Source organism: Myiozetetes cayanensis, unplaced genomic scaffold, assembly GCF_022539395.1.
Source record: "Myiozetetes cayanensis isolate MyiCay16 unplaced genomic scaffold, myiCay2020 scf1, whole genome shotgun sequence".
Lineage (NCBI taxonomy): Eukaryota > Metazoa > Chordata > Aves > Passeriformes > Tyrannidae > Myiozetetes > Myiozetetes cayanensis.
The window spans coordinates 116,076,165-116,088,878 of record NW_026086604.1 but is presented as its reverse complement, the minus strand read 5'-3'; the positions used below and the strand labels follow the sequence as shown (position 1 = coordinate 116,088,878).

Here is a 12,714-nt window from a genome sequence, read left to right as displayed (position 1 = left end):
AAGAGTTGCTTTTGCTTTGGGAAGGACTGAGCTCTGGCAGGAGCCTCAAACTCATCATCACTCTGTCTCACCTGCTGGGGCTGAGCTGGTGGGTAGTTGGGCACCCATCTAATAGTTCAGAAAGCCTTCCAGGGCAGAGATCACATTCCTTTTTTAGCACTCCAGGGTTTTATTCATCTTCCTTCCTAAGGAAATGAACAGGTTATCAGCCATGAGACCCTGTCAGTTCCAGGTAAATAACAACAGTTGTGTTACTGATGCTTTAAGGGGTTTCTCTAAGACACTGTCTTGACCCTGTTCCATGGGCATGTGGAAATGACTTGTAGTGTTCATTGCAGCCATGGCACAGATTGCTTTGGTGGCTCTCCCGAAGCATCAGCTGTGCCACAATCAGAGTCCATTTCACTGTCTGACCTGGCAGCTCCTCTGAAGCCATGCTGTTTATATGTCACAGTTAGATGGCAGAGCTCTGTTCTGCACAGTCAGGACTTCTAGTGTTGGTATCCACGCTGTCTTACACTGCAGTAGGCAACTGTGGCTTTTCATACTAAAACACAGAGGGTGTATATAGAGACACTGAAAGAGGTACAGAGTCCATAAAAACTTCCCTTATATGCAGTGTTAAAATGAACTGTTACCTTTTCTCACTTGAAATCATAGGGTGATGTTCTAGCAGAAAGATGAGGTTTAGCTTTCCATATAGGCATGCAAGAGACAGAGAAGCAGTGATTTGCAACTTGCTGCAGCCATGCAGACAACTTCTTTGTATTGACATTTCTGGACTGGAAGAAGAGGAGTGATGCGTTTGGGGGCCATCATGTATCGCAGTGTCCACAGACCTGCCCCCTGACTGTCAGTACTTTGACAAAACCCACAAGCTAATGCCTCAAAGCACAGCTTCTACCTGTGAGCTGCAGTACTGATTTGCCAACCAGCACTGTAGTGCTGTATTTTAGAGCTGAAATGTGTCCATGAGCAGAGGGAGCAGGATGTGTTGGCTGTGGCAAGGAGGTCTGCAGCTGTGCAGAGGGACTGCGAGCACAGTTGCTGGTCTTCTCTGCAGAATGCCTTGTTCTAAACAGCCGAGCACAGACCAGCAGCACTGCACAGACATGTTCTAATAGAAATCCCAGACACAAAAAGATACCTCCCAGGCAAGTGTCACCTCACTACAACTTCCAGTGATTAAGAAAGGCAAATCTGTTGCCATTACAGGATCCCAGATGAAGATCTTCCCAGGGAAAAACCCAGCTTTGACAGTTTGCCATGTTAATAAAGGTCAGGAACCATGAGAGTAGCTGCTAAATTCCTGTCCCTCCAGGAATCTAGATCCATGGTTCAAAATTAAAAATGGTGTGCTGAACATGTGGGGTTCACAGGAACATAGAGGTGCTGCTGTTAAAATGGGAAGATCAAAGAGGACACATTAGATTCAATAATTATCAAAATATTAATGCTGTTTTCTTAGGGTTCTCCTATATGGATAAAACCTATGTTTTCTGAATTTGAGAGGAAAAGGTAATGCAAGCTCACAGCACCAAAGCTATGACCAATGCACTGAGGCAGTGACACCTTTACTGTGTTGGTTTCTTTTTAACCCAACTGAAAACTCTACTATGCTGCGGGCAGTGTGGGGCTGGCATGCAATTTTGCTGCCCTATGGGAAATACAGTGCTATTGAGATGCAGAATATGAGACCATAGTTCAGGTTTTGAACACCAATTTTATGTGTTTATGCCAAGTTGTTCCCTGAACTGTAGCCATGAGGAGAAGAGTTTTCTTTATCATTTGGGGGCTGGTGGAATATGTGTCAAGCACAAGTACTAGGACTGAGAAGAGGAATTGCAGGAGATGCTGCAGTATGCCAGACACTTCTAGACGTTGGTACAACCAAGCTAAGTGTCTGTCCATCTGGAATATTTCTTCCAAAATATTACCATGTGGTTTTCAATATATTGACCCAAATATATGTATTAATGAACAGATATTTATTCCTCTCCTTGTGTGTCTAACACAGGTTTTAGATTTGTTTCTTATGTGTTACCATTAAAAAAAACAAACAACCAAACAGCCAGCCTTTAGAAAGCTTCCCTACCCTGCCAGAAGCTGCACTGATGATTGTGCAGGCTCAACCCCCGACTTCGGGGATTAGGCTAATAGGCTCTTCCAAGTTTTGTTGTATTCTTGCATTTTCCTAACCTTCACCTTATACCAGCTTGTATTACTTTGCTGTGTGTCTGGCAAAATCCCTCCAGGATCTTCCACTGTTTATCACTGCTTTAGTGAGGTGTCACCCATTAGTACAGGAGTTCTGCAGACAGCAGGATGAGCTGAAATTGGCGATACTCGTGTCCTTCCAGAGCTGTCAGCTGAGGAGTCACTAAGATGCTGCTTCCTGACTGGGTCCTGGTGCCAACCAGCAGCATTTGGCCACTTTCCAAGTGCGTACCTAACTACTTTCAGCAAGATGCACTGGTGTGTGGCCTCTGCAAAGTCCCACAGTGATGCCAAAGAGACAACAGCTCACTGTTTTCTCAAAATCAAACAGATCTGAGACTTCAGAATGCGTTTTGCATCAGTTTGGGCTCCTGCTCCAGCTATGGCATTCTGCCAAAATAATTTCCAATCAGTTTAGCATCTGTTTCCAGTGTTGGTATCACCAGCTCATCTGTAGTCTTCAGAGACCAGACGTGCCTCACATAGTTTCCTATAGGTCACAGTTTTCCACTTGCTTTCTTGCTTAGCAGCTGGTACCCAACCTCCTTCCTGCAGGCAGGAGGAAGCCGGTGCTGTTCAGCCTGTGCAGCCTCTGCTGTGCTGCCACCCCTCGCCCACCCCTCTTGCTCCCCAACATGACATTTGAGCCGTGGTCTCAGGTATTCGACACTCACTGAGCCCAGCACTCAACGTCCCACACACTGAGCAACGACCAGCTTTCCCAAAGCAACAGCTTTGGCACAAAGAACAGGCGGCTTTTGGGGGTGTTTGCAGTGGGGTGCTATGGGTGTCCCTGTGAAACCTGCGCCCCTTTGAGCGCCAGGGTGACCGGGAGAGCTTTTTTGCCAAAAACATGGTGGGAGACCCTTGTCAAGAGAAAGAGGCCCACTCTCCTGCACAGAGCTTCGTTCTGTCCCGCAGCCCTGGTATGAGGCACTGACAGCCTGTCTCAGCAGATGTGCCAGCCAGGCACAGGAACCTGCTCGTACATGCTTTTCCCCTTGTCAGGGACACACTCAATGTTCCAATCACTCATTGGATCCTGCCAGGACATTTCACTATTTATTTTCTTCAATCCAGCTTACTAAATTCCCTTTACCCACCAGTCTTTTAAGGATCTATATTCTCTCACCTTTAATTTACAGTGCACTCTCAGTGTATAAATAGTCACTGTTACTTACACTGCCTCACACTTCATCAATCACCTTGAGTAAGCTGCTCTCCCCTGGGGCTCAAACCAGCCCCTGGGCGGAATCTCAGGAAAACCCCAGACTATTTCAAAGAACTTGCTTCTTATCAGCCAGCCCAAAAGTTTCTTCATATAGCACTGTTTTCTTATGTCAGTCTTTTACTTGTGTGGAGAGTTCACACATCCAGGCTATGCTACTTCTGAAATAGGACTCTCTCTTGTCCAAGCTCTTCCACTTTGGATAAAGTAATTAAATATTAGTTTACATTTTCTTAACCCTCTATTTTTGGGTGATATTCACAGCCTGTGTGTACCTGTTATCCATACAAGGAATGGATTTATCTCTCCACATTCATATATTTTTTTTGTCCACTGACCATCTCAAATGGAGCTCTGCTTTCTGCTCTGTTGATTGAGATGCCTAAAAACACATAAAAGTGGGATATTCCTGCACAAATAGAACTTTTAAAACCAGCTATTTGTTATCACCCTTTTTATTAAAACAGAAAGAAGCAAAGAAATAATCTGAGGGAGTCCTGCTTAAAGAACTTTTCTTACAGGCTTCAAAGTTCGGTGAAACCAAGGGAGGGTCTGGAAAGCTGCCTTACTTTATATCCCTAAATAAATAGACATGTGTGACCATCTTGGTAAATCACAGCTGTCAAGCATGTGTCTCTCAGTCTCAGTGACAACCTTCAGTTGAGGCACAAGCGGTGAGGGTGTGGAGGGGAACTCCTTCCACTCCCAAATCCTGGTGCAATACATCTGCCATGGATACAGCAGTGAAACTTGGACATGAGTGTTGCAAGCAAGGAGAGAAACCTGAGCCACCCGGCATCACCCCCACAGTGCTGCAGATGCCCCATTGCTGAGACATCACACGGCCTTTTGGGGGATTTTGCATATCAAGGGAAGCTTTACCTCTCTTTGCCCTGCAGCTGGAGTCCTGCCATCCTCAGGGCTGCAAAATACAGGGACAGTACTGCTAAAGAGAGGATGGGCTTCCTCTTCCAAATGGCCTAAGAGACTGCTGAGTGGAGGAGGAATAATCCCATTATTTGGATGTCCTTAGGGCTTGGTTCTTCCTTGCCTATACCCAGTACAAACTCCATGATGTCAAGCTATTTGCCCTATTGGCCAGTCACAGCAATTCAGTCCTCCCTACCATGTGGTTACTCCCTGACAAACCTACAGGACATTATTTCTCACCAAATAATGTGGTAGTGTGGAGCAGAGAACAAATATTTGACCTGTTTAAATTAGCGTAACAGCTTGGTTCAGACAGCTTGACAGGGAGCTTGCTTACCCAAGGCAGCAACAGGTACAGCTCTCCAGGCTTTATTTAGAAGCTTTAATCCTGCAGCATTTCACACCAAATATTGTCTTGCTCAAACAGTCCTGGCACAGGGCAAGCCTCTCTGCCCCTTGCTGCACCCACGAAGACCAGTGAGATGACCAGCTTTACCCCGCTGGTCCCATGCCTCTGCTGTGTGGTTGCTGCTGGGTTTGACAACTAATCTCTGGTCAAATGGCAGCAAAACAGCGATGACCCTACAGTCACCAGATGGTTTATGGTGGCTTGTGTGAATGTACTGGAGCATCACAGCTTAAATCCAGCTTTTAATTGTACTTTACAACCAGCCTCCCTGTGGGTCTTGGCCCATAATATACACGTTTCAACAGACCACTTCTGGACAGTTCAGTTGCCTGAACTGTTCCCTGTTTCTTACCTCTAATCAGTCCTTCTCTCCTTTAAATCTGCTAACAACTCAAAACCAAAGCAATCCTCAATACTCTTTCTTTGCACACCCTGTCTTCAGAGCAGTGGTGCCAGGTAGGTAAGATGTCAAACCCAACAGAAATTTATAGAAGAAATTGTATTGCTATAAACTGTCAGGGTTGCCAGTTTTCTCCTCATTCCATTCGTCAATCAAATAACTCCAAGAGGAAGGTATGGGAGGCACCCAACATAACCTACCCCAAATGCCTGGCTGGCTCAGTGCGGCCTCTCCCAACTTAGGAGTGGTAAGTTTCCTTGGGAACATGGATAATTGAAATGAGAAGGACAGCAAACAATGGGAGCTCTTCTCTTCCAAACAAAATTAATCACGAAAAGGTTTCTGGACCACCATGATGGGATTGGGGAACACATGGAGTTCCCAAGGTATTCTCTGCTTGTTCCACCAACTTGGAGATGCTCTGCTTAAGAGAGCAAAGGAAAATAAGTGTTACATGCCTGCATTTCCAAGTCTTAAGCCAGCATTCCGTAGTGGTTCAGTGAAAAATACCATTGGGTGCCTCTTTCTCCTGGTAGGGTGACTGTGAATAACTGTCAGCCCCTCCTTCTCCCACCCCTCCACCTTTACCCTACACAGAGGATGCTGCAGACCCTGACAGGGATCTCTCATGCTCTCCAAGATGAATCTTGAAAGCTTCCTCCATACCTGCACAAAGGTCAAAGACATCTCGAATTTAATGCTGATGTCAGTTTGTTCACTTATTGAATGGTGACACTTTAGACTGGCTAAGAGAGGGGTCATCAGTTGCTGAGTTTCTAAATATACTAAACATGCTGCTGTGTGTGTAGGTTAATGTTACCTTCTCTTCCTCCTGGCTGATTTATTGTGCCATTAGCTCATATTCCTGCTCTGTCAAGCCTCTGTGTTTGTGTTGTTGCACACCAACCAGGCAGGCTCCCAGCTGCACCTGCAAAACAGCTCGAGGAGTGCATTGTCCTTGCCTGTCCTTTGTCCTGCAGGAGATGCCACCAGTACTATTAGCCCTGGGAACTGCCCAGCAGACATCTTTTCCTGAAGAAGATGAGATGCTCGGATGCACGTTTGGCAGCATGAGGCCCTTTCCCACTCTGACCACCATGGCCGGAGTGGCTCCTGCTCCATGCAGTGCCCTGCTGCACCTCTAGGCTTTGCTATCAGAGGCATTAATGGCCTCAGCTCCTTCTCCCTCCTTTCCAAAGAAAATCCTGAGCAGCAGTCCATGCAGGGAGGGCTACTGGTTCAGTAGTGCATGGAAAGGCTGCAGCAAAATACAGCTATTTAAACCCTATTCTCTCTCAAAATTATGCATCCAAACTGGACCCTCCATCAGATGCTCAGGAAACTGTCAGAGTGAATTAAGAGCCCTAAAAGGCCAGGGCTGTAACTCAGTGCCTTTTAAGTGCCAAGGTTTTGTTGGGAGTGGAGGGAGGGAAGTAGCCACTAATGTAATTTCCAGCAAGAATACACTCCTCTAATATAATTTGGCCTGGCCACCCTTTCAAATGCAGCCTTTCCTCAGCTGGCCTGGTTCAGGGCCATCCTCTTAAATGCCCCAGTAATTACTGATGCAATGAAAACATGTGCCCAGGCTTTGCTCTGGCCTTTTCAGCCTTGGAGTGACACCAGCTTTCAGCATAGAGCACATTGCTTGGCATGTAACTGGACACATAAATACTGGAGGGGAGGGGGGGGTGTTTCACCAACTATATTCAATAAAGACACAAATGGCTCATTTGCTTAGGCTTTGTTCCTTTTTTGTCTTTGGTTAAGGTTTAGCAGTGCTCTGATGGTCTGCAAGTTGCATGGTCCATTACCAGATTAATAAGCGTCAGTTACTCTGATCCAAATTCCTGATCCAAATTTTAATTTCACCAGTTGCCTGCTTTAGTTGTCTTTTTGCCAACACCTTAGGCTGCTGGTAGCAGAGTTCCCTAGCCCATTACTCTGTGCTTTCCTTGAAAGGGAATGGTTTCCATGGAAGAGACACTTGCCCTGCTATATCCATCCCCTTAGGCAAAAACTATCAGAGGAAGAAATTGAGAGTATGTCATAAAACAGTCTCTCTTGCCTCATCCTTTGTGAATTAAAACAGGATTTTTCCAACAGCTCTTTAAAGATCTTGCAGCATTGAATATCACCGAAGAATCACAGAACAGCACTGGTTTACTTCTCTCGGGTTAATTTTGGTCATCTTTATTTAATACATCTCCTGACTGTATGTGGCAGCCAAGTGTCAAAGCTGTTGAATTGTCCCCAAAAGCAATTAGCTGGGGACTTATTACTATTATTCCTCATAAATAGCTGGTACTCAAGGACAGTGACTATTCTGGGGGACTCCCACTTAAGGGATAACCACCAATCCCCTCTCCCCTTGTCCAAACCAGTGGGACTGAAGTATTTGCACCATGCAATTTTTAGAAGGTAAGAACCATGACCAAGGGGTTTTGCTGTGACATTTACAGGGCTGTAACAAGCCGAAGATGTTAGAAAAGGGATGAACTGAGAGACTGAAAGAGAATCTGATGAAACCCAGAGCCTGCAGAGGAGTGAGGGCATTGAAGAGTTTTGGGGAAGCTACAAAGAATATGAACTTTGGTGCCATTAAGGGAAACCATAAGAAGAAAGAAAGGAGGAGATGAGGTGCATGCAGATTTATGGGCAAGGATAGCGTTGACAGCTACAGTTTTGGATGATTTGAAGTGAAGAAAGAAATGACGAAGGCATTTGGGAAGCTAGAGATGTGAGTGTCACAGAAGCTGAGCTGTTAGAAAGGACAGGCAGAAAATATACCACTCCAAAGACTCATTCCTTCTCTGCCTGTCAATACACTTCCATTTACCCTGGGGACAGGTGGCACTGCCCTTTTCTAGGATGCCCTGTTATACAAAAAAAGCCTTGGTCCAGCAGATTTGCAGGCTGCTACTGCAAGGCAGGACCCTGTTCCCAAAGCCTGGGTGCCAGCTGCTGCGAGTGGCTGAACCCTAGGTGCCAACATCACCATTCCCATTGTCCATCAGCACACAGCGCTGTTGCTTTCTGGTTTGCAGCCATCAACACAGACTCTGGTAGGAGTTACAAAGCAGCCAGTACATTGTCAGGTAACAGGAGGAGATAATCCCCCACACCACAGCCCAAAGCATTATTAAAAACCAGTACATTACATATTCCAGTCAAAAATCAATGAAAGGGGTGCTGTTCTGCTCATGGCGTGTTGCACGGGTCAGTTTGGGGCTGAGGCAGCAGCAAGCCCGGGAGCAGGAATGCACAGCCACACTCCCAGGCTGTGATGCACATCAGTGTGCCTGCATAGAGCTGGATCCGACAGGCAGCAGGCATGGGAGAGGAGGCATTAGATTTTTTCCCTTCCCCAGCATCTTAAACTAGGTAATTATATTTCAAAACTGTGGTTTTAAAACCAAAATTAATTAAATGAAAGTAGGGACATAGGGTAACTAAGGTAGCATGATTTATTGACATGAGCTGCTAATATATGCAGTAGTTAATTACGTATATTTAATCATATATTAAGTGCAAGCTGGATCTTTAGTATACATTAATACAGTGCATGACATAAGATCATAATGGTTTTGGACTTGCCTAGAGTTGCATACTAATCATTAGAAAACTCTCCCACAAGCAATTTGCTGCTACACAAGGCCTTGGAACTAAAACATCCCAATTAACTTTTGAACCAGTCTTGGCACAATGTGTAAAGAAACTCAGAGAAGGAGGGAAGACAATTCACAGCAGACCAGGGCACCACCCAGCTGAAAAATGCCCAATTAATGATAAATCAGGTATGTCAGAAATAAGGACAAAGGATTTCTTTTGCAGCCCCTTTTAAATTATATATACTTAACACCTTCCCAGGTGTCTTTTTCATGCTTTATCATCTGAGGGGAACGAGACAGTAACAATAGTATGAAACTTTTTTTTTTTGTTCCCTTACATTTTACATTACTTTCTTTCTGTTAAGATACCAAATTGTTTGTGTTGTATTAATAAAGTCCTTTTAAAATCCATGCCTTGCAAATATTCTCAGACTGACCAAACTGATAGGCCCTTTCCTATACACGTGTATCACAGTACAATTTTAACTAGGCAATCACATCTCCTGTTTACATATTCTACCATCTTAGGTTTGTTACTTTAGTGCCCTTTGGAGGTAGGGAGCTTTTAATTAAAAATGATTCAACTTAAAACTGAAAGGCCACTGGAATTACCAGATTTCTCAGAGAATCCAGCCTTTTGGGGAGTAGAGATGAACACCTTGGAGAAGGTGATGAGTTCAGATGAAGCATCTCCAGGCCTAGGATGGTAACACCCAGCAGATGCCTGGGGGCTGGCCAGCAGGATGTGCTGCAGGGAGTGTGTCTGTCCTCAGGAACCTCCCAAAATGCTCTCCTGCATGGCAGGATGCCTCTGGAAACCACTGCTTGCACAAGCACAGAAAATTAAAAGGCAGCTGTGCAGTGCCCAGATTTTCAGAGTTTATGGCAAGTTTCTTGCCCCAGTGGTTCCTTGACCTTTTATTAAGACCTCAGTTTAAATTTAAAAAAATAATAATAATTAAAAAAATTGAACTATTGAACTGGGCTACAAATGCTGGTGCCTTGGCTTCATAGCAACACAAATAGCCCAGATAAGTGATAGTTATGAAGAGTACACTAATTTTCTTTCTTTCTTTCTTTTTTTTTTTTTTTTTTTTTGGTCAATGATTGGTGGTTTCCAGTATCCTTTTGGAAATCCATTGTTAAAGTCTTCTAGGTAGGTAGTAAAAGTTGCATGCATTTCTTGATTGCTTTAATGCATTATCATTATAAAGCAACATCCACGTTTACTTAACCTTTGTGGAAGTGCCAGTGTAAGTGCAGCTGTTGCAGTGCTGTCACCGGGACAGATAACTCACACATTTCACAGAGTCCTGTGCAACATTTACCACAAAGCAGAAAAGAGTGGCTTGTATGAAAATAATGCCTAGATTTAAGGCTTTTAGTCCTGAATTCTGCACATCCTTTGTTCCATTTGCTCTTATAGACACTTTTTCACGTAACATTTATTAGGCTTCCCATGTGAAATTTGCTCTTTAATACTTGCTAATAAATAAGTATATAATTACCCTGATTCCTATAGTCGAGTGAACTTTCTGAAACAACAACAAAAAAAATACATGTACGTTGCACAACATAAATGAGCATCCATTAACACACTACTCCGAGATTTGATTTATGGCAATACAAAAGTGAGCACGCACACTTGGGAGTACCCCAGACACGATGGCGGAAACAGCGAGTGGGAGGGAAGGAGAGAGAACAGTGTATAACTGGTAATTGAATGATCATGGTCAGATGGACAAGGGGATAAAAACGAAGAGACCCTCCAGTGTAGACAGCAGAGTGAAAGCAATGTGCATGTGGTCATGCTGTGATTTCAGGCAGGTCACCGATGCTGTCCCAGCCCCTTGGGGTCAGGCAGTGCCCAGCCAGCTCCGCACAGAGGTAAAAAATACAGAAATAGGTTCCTTCTTTAGCTTCCCTCCTTGTCTGATTTTATCCTGGGAGAGAACTTCTTGGCTATTTCAGTTTATTTGTGCAGTTTGTCCTTTGTTGGGGTTTGTGTTGCAGGCCTCCTGTGACTGCTTGCATTTCCGTGCATGCATAGGAGACACACACAGACAAACACCTTGCCTGAAGGTGAAGTTAGCCAGCTTTTTTGGCTGATTTGTTGATTCTGAAATCACTTACTGAAGGGCCTCTGCTCCTTTCACCCTTGAAAGGAGTATTGTTAAGCTTAATGTGCTGAAGTCATTGGTGAGACAACACTTGCAAAGTTCACATTGTAATAAAAGAGAAAATCCCTATAAACACCACATCCAAGATACGCTTCGCTTCGTTGTTTATGCTGGGAAAGGTTAAAGACAAAACCTCTGAAGAGCCTACATTTGGGTTTAACAGTGCTGACTAGAGGTAATTGTTACACAATATTCCTGGTTGGTGAAACTCAGTTTCCAGTAGCTTAATGTTACTTTTGTGATGGAGAGCAAGTTGCCATCCGCAGCTGCATGAAAGTCTTACTGGCACAAACTGTTTGACATTTCTCTATTAAGACAGGATGAAGTGGTCCTATTTTTTCCCAATCTGACGATTTTTAAAAAAGAAAAACATCTCAAAATGGCCATCAGCAGCATGACGCCTATTTGTTTTCACACGGAGGTGGGTGGGGTGTTTTTCAGTCCCAGTCCTTCTTGGCTAGATGACAGTGTAGCACCTACCACCCTGCTACAAGTGGGATGCTACCCACCTCCACTCCTTCATGTGAAGTATCGACACTGTGTGGAGTCAATGTAGCAGTAGGAAGTGCACCGCAATTTTCCATAAGACCTAAAATAAAAGAGAATATCTCAGTTTCAAAATATGCTACAGTTCACGTTATATGGTTTCTGGATGTAACTACCTGTAGGAGTGAAGAACATCAGAATATGTCATATGCAGCAAAATATGGGAACCAGAATAGAAGGGTAATTTCTATCAGTGCTCCACTGTGTTCTCCTTTGTCAGCAAAATAGTCCAGGAGCCCAAGAGAAACAGTGAGTGAAGACTTAACTTCCAGTAATATCAATTAAAAAAATAAAATCCCCATTGGCAGCAGGACTTGAGCATTACGTGGGGGTGGATGCAGAAGGACTCGGTGCCCACGGGAACTGTGTAATGAAATATCTGAGGCTCTGAGATAAGTGTTTTTCCAGTTACTCCCAATAGCTTCAGCAGGTGTTACTGTGCCTGTCCTTTAACTTATTTTTCATGTACTTGAGATAATGAGAGTGACACATTCCCACCTTTGAAATAATAATAATAATAATTAAAAAAAAAAGTAAATGGAGGGGTCCTTGCCAGAGGTTTTTGTCTTTCTACTGACTTAAACTGAACTGCACTGACTACCCACTGAAGACCTGACCAGAGACCTTAATAAGCATTTTAATGAGTTTTTATTGCTGACATATGTCTAAGTGAATAACCCATCCACAGAGCCAAGATGTGGACTAAGCAGCCTTAAAACTGTGTCCTTGGATAACCCACATTCTCAGACCAACGTAAAATCTAAAGAGAAGATGTGAGAAATGGGAGGAGAGGCCTGTGGGCTGGAAAGAGTAGAAAATGGAAAAATCAGTTGCAGCAGAGTTCTTGGAGAAAAGGTTGCTTTGGGATGAAACTCCCATATGAGTGCCATGCTTACATACTTAGCCCACTTTACTTATGATTCACAGCTTTTTCTTTAGCTTGGCAGATAATTTTCAGACTACACACAGAAAAAATAAAGAACCTCAGTTGCTCTTTGCAACTTGACTATATGTGAAGTGAAATTTATAAAATTTTCTCAAGTTTTTGTGGTGCTATCTTTTGCACTAAACTTCAGACTTTTAGAAGGGAAGGTTTTCACAGTAGAAAACAGCTCAATTCCTTCTGAAGATGATATCTCTATAAAATGTTTCAGATTTGCAGGTCTACTAGTCTGGATTTTAGTAATGTTTTA

The 12,714-nt window shown here is 43.9% G+C and overlaps 1 protein-coding gene across 1 annotated transcript in view; it reads right to left on the bottom strand.

Annotated features, from left to right (window-relative positions):
* Nucleotides 1-8,736: 8,736 nt before the first annotated feature.
* Nucleotides 8,737-12,714, bottom strand: part of COLQ (collagen like tail subunit of asymmetric acetylcholinesterase) — a 43,058-nt gene continuing 39,080 nt past the window's right edge. Inside the window, exon 17 of the mRNA XM_050312226.1 lies at nucleotides 8,737-11,564. Coding sequence (XP_050168183.1) covers nucleotides 11,495-11,564 — 70 coding nt within the window. The 3' untranslated portion in view covers nucleotides 8,737-11,494. The remainder of the gene's footprint in view (nucleotides 11,565-12,714) is intronic.